At 52.5% G+C, this 2,744-nt stretch overlaps 1 protein-coding gene across 1 annotated transcript; it reads right to left on the minus strand.

Annotated features, from left to right (window-relative positions):
- Window positions 1–1,504: 1,504 nt before the first annotated feature.
- LOC138283646 (proline-rich protein HaeIII subfamily 1-like) lies at window positions 1,505–2,257 on the minus strand. The gene has a single exon (XM_069221583.1). The coding sequence runs from the start codon at window positions 2,255–2,257 to the stop codon at window positions 1,505–1,507; it is 753 nt and encodes a 250-aa protein (XP_069077684.1).
- Window positions 2,258–2,744: the final 487 nt, after the last annotated feature.

Raw genomic sequence — 2,744 nt, forward strand, 5'->3', positions numbered from 1 at the left:
TGTCCTTGATTCCAGAAGAGTTCTGATGTATTGGGGTCCTTATACCCAAATATGCCTTTGAAGAGGTTGAGACTTCAAAGAGGCCTTTGAAGTTCACAAGGTCCCTGCTTTTCCTTGCCTGGCTCCAGACACTGCAGGGGGTTATGCAGCCTTTTGTGAGGGGCGATGCACAGCCCTATCTTAGGTTACTTCTATTTGGAAATTGCTCGTACACCAAACTATTTCTTGCGGCTATGGTAACTAAAGTAACACAGCTCTGAAGATCTATTGATGAGTTTGCTTGAAAAGCCAGGTCTTTAACAGCTGTCTGAATCTTGCATAGTTAGAATTGGTCCAGATCTCTAAAGGCAGGGAGTCTCGGAAGCGGGAAGCGATGGCTGCGAAGCGAGGTCCACCTGTCAGTTTCCTATTAAAGTGGGGGATAACTAAATAATGTAGATAAGTAGACTGGAGGAGTTTTCCCGGAGAATAGTTATGGATTTGGGATTATACAAAAGCTGGGTTCTCCACGTTCAAGGACTTGAAGGCACTGCAGCAAGATTTAAGTACTGATCTCTGAGCAGCAGGGAGCCAATAAAGATCTTTTGTGACTTGGGAGATGTGGCAATGTCTAGGGAGTTGATACATCAACTGTGCCTCTTGATTTCGCACTAGTTAAAGCTTACGAATTAGGTGTTTATGGTGGCCCAAGTACAGTGAGTTGGCATAGCCAGTACTTGACATTACCACGGTTATGATGACTTGGACCAAGGCCTCCACAGGGTTTATTTTTTTATTTTTTTAACTCTGCGCAGTTGGAAGAACAAGGATACTACAGAACTAATCTGTGGTTTCAGAGACAGGTCCTCATAAATAATAACGCCAAGGCTTTTTACGGGTTTCCTGGGTGGAGTCCATTTTGGAAGGCCAAAATGATAGATTCCAAAGATTAAGCTTGCTTTTAGTTAGTCTTTGTTTTATCAGAGTAAAGTTTTTTTAAACAATTGTTGTTCATCCAGTCACAGATAGATAGCATAGTGTCTTGAAAGTGCATTTTGGAGCTGGGATGGTTGTCCGTTGTAAAAAGGAGCTACATTTCATCAGCATAGAGCATAGTTATATAGTTTAACTTCCATTTTTTGAGAGAATGGACTGAGGGTGGGGGTGGGGTGGGGGGGATGGGCTTGGAGAATGTATAGGTTGAAGAGGTGTGGAGAAGGCAATGACCCCTGTGGCACTCCACAATGTAGCTGCACAGGGGTTGGGGGAGAGGGGGATTTGAAGGCTGACAGTTTGACCGATTATGATCTATCCTGTAAAAAAGAAGCCACCAAATTAATAGAGTCCTGGAGACCTGCGGCCCTAACACGGTCTACCAAGAGATTATGATCAATCATGTTGAAGGCCGCCGAGAGTTCGAGCAGAATGAGGGCCTGGAACATACCTCTATTACCTCATCGCACAAATCATCCATAATGCCTAGAATAACTGCGCACCCAGGTCAGGTGTGAAGCAGCGCGAAGTCTCAAGCCAGTTGGGGGGGGGGGGGGGGGGCGGCTCTGCCGGACTTAAGGCTACTAATCAGTATTTCTCCTGTTCCAGCAGCGAAGGAAGCGCTTCCCCCCCGGCCGGTGGAGTTGCTGAGAAGTCTGGACGTCCTTTGGTCCGGGCAGTTGGTGGTTGGCTGTGCTGAGGACTGGTGGGGCGACGAGAGGCCCTGCTGGTGCCGAGCCTGAAGGAGGGTGGCGTGCTCGGCCGGGCGGGCCGTTGCAGATTGCGGCGGGGGCTGGGGGGCGGCTCCCCCTTGCCCACGCTGAAGCAAGGTGAGCGGAGGTGCAGTTCGGGGGGCCCTCGGGGGTCTTTTCGGGCCACGGCCCCCCCTGGGATGCCGAGGATCGGCCTCTGGCTTGAGCCCGTTGCTGCCCAGCTGTCCCACGGCGCTGCGGCCTTTGAGTGCGCGCCACGGTTGGTGAGGCCTCCCTGGCATAGGCGGGCGTGGCAGTGAGCTGGGTTGGCCTGGAGCTGGCTGGTGGGAGCCTTTGGGCAGTGTGGCCCTTGTGGTGAAGGGGCCCCCTGCGGTTTGAGGACTGGGAGGCTCCTCTGTGAGGTGAGGGGCCTCGCTCTTTGGCCTCGTGGGGGAGAGTTTCTCCTTGGACCTCCTGGTGGGGACCTCTCCTGGAGGAGCCTGAGGCCTTATATCGCTGGCTGGATTTGGTCGGGAGGAGCCTTGCTGGACCAGCGGACGGCAGCGGAACCCCGTGGGGGTGGGAGGGGTCATTATTGGGCCTGTAGGGGACATCGGTGCTTGACTTGCTGCTGCCTATCATTATCCTCTTGGAGGCAGCGGAGACTGTTATTTTCATCTTTATTGACGTTGTGAGGTTTGGAGGAGTATTCTGCTGGCTACCTGTGTTTTTACGGTGGCGTCTGCAGGGGTTACTGCAGTCAAGTACTTAATGTTGGTGAAGTGAGGCTGTCTGCTGGCTTGCTTTGTCGGCGGCTGGAGATCCGCCTGGGATCTGCCGGTGCACATTTTCCTTACTGAGGGTTCATCTGCCTTGGACGTCTGGTGGACTGTTGGAGTTTGAGCTGCACGGGGAGACCGAGATGGGTAAGGCGGAGCAGCGTTAGGCCAAGCTTTCCTTTGAGGGCGGTAAGCGGAAGGGGAGCGTCTCTGCGCTGCAGTCTGGGGATGTGCAGAAGGAAGATGGGTCCTCCGGCGACTATCAAATCCATGTTTATGGATTTTAAGAGTAGCCTGGCCG

This window comes from Pleurodeles waltl, chromosome 3_1 (assembly GCF_031143425.1).
Source record: "Pleurodeles waltl isolate 20211129_DDA chromosome 3_1, aPleWal1.hap1.20221129, whole genome shotgun sequence".
Taxonomy (NCBI): domain Eukaryota; kingdom Metazoa; phylum Chordata; class Amphibia; order Caudata; family Salamandridae; genus Pleurodeles; species Pleurodeles waltl.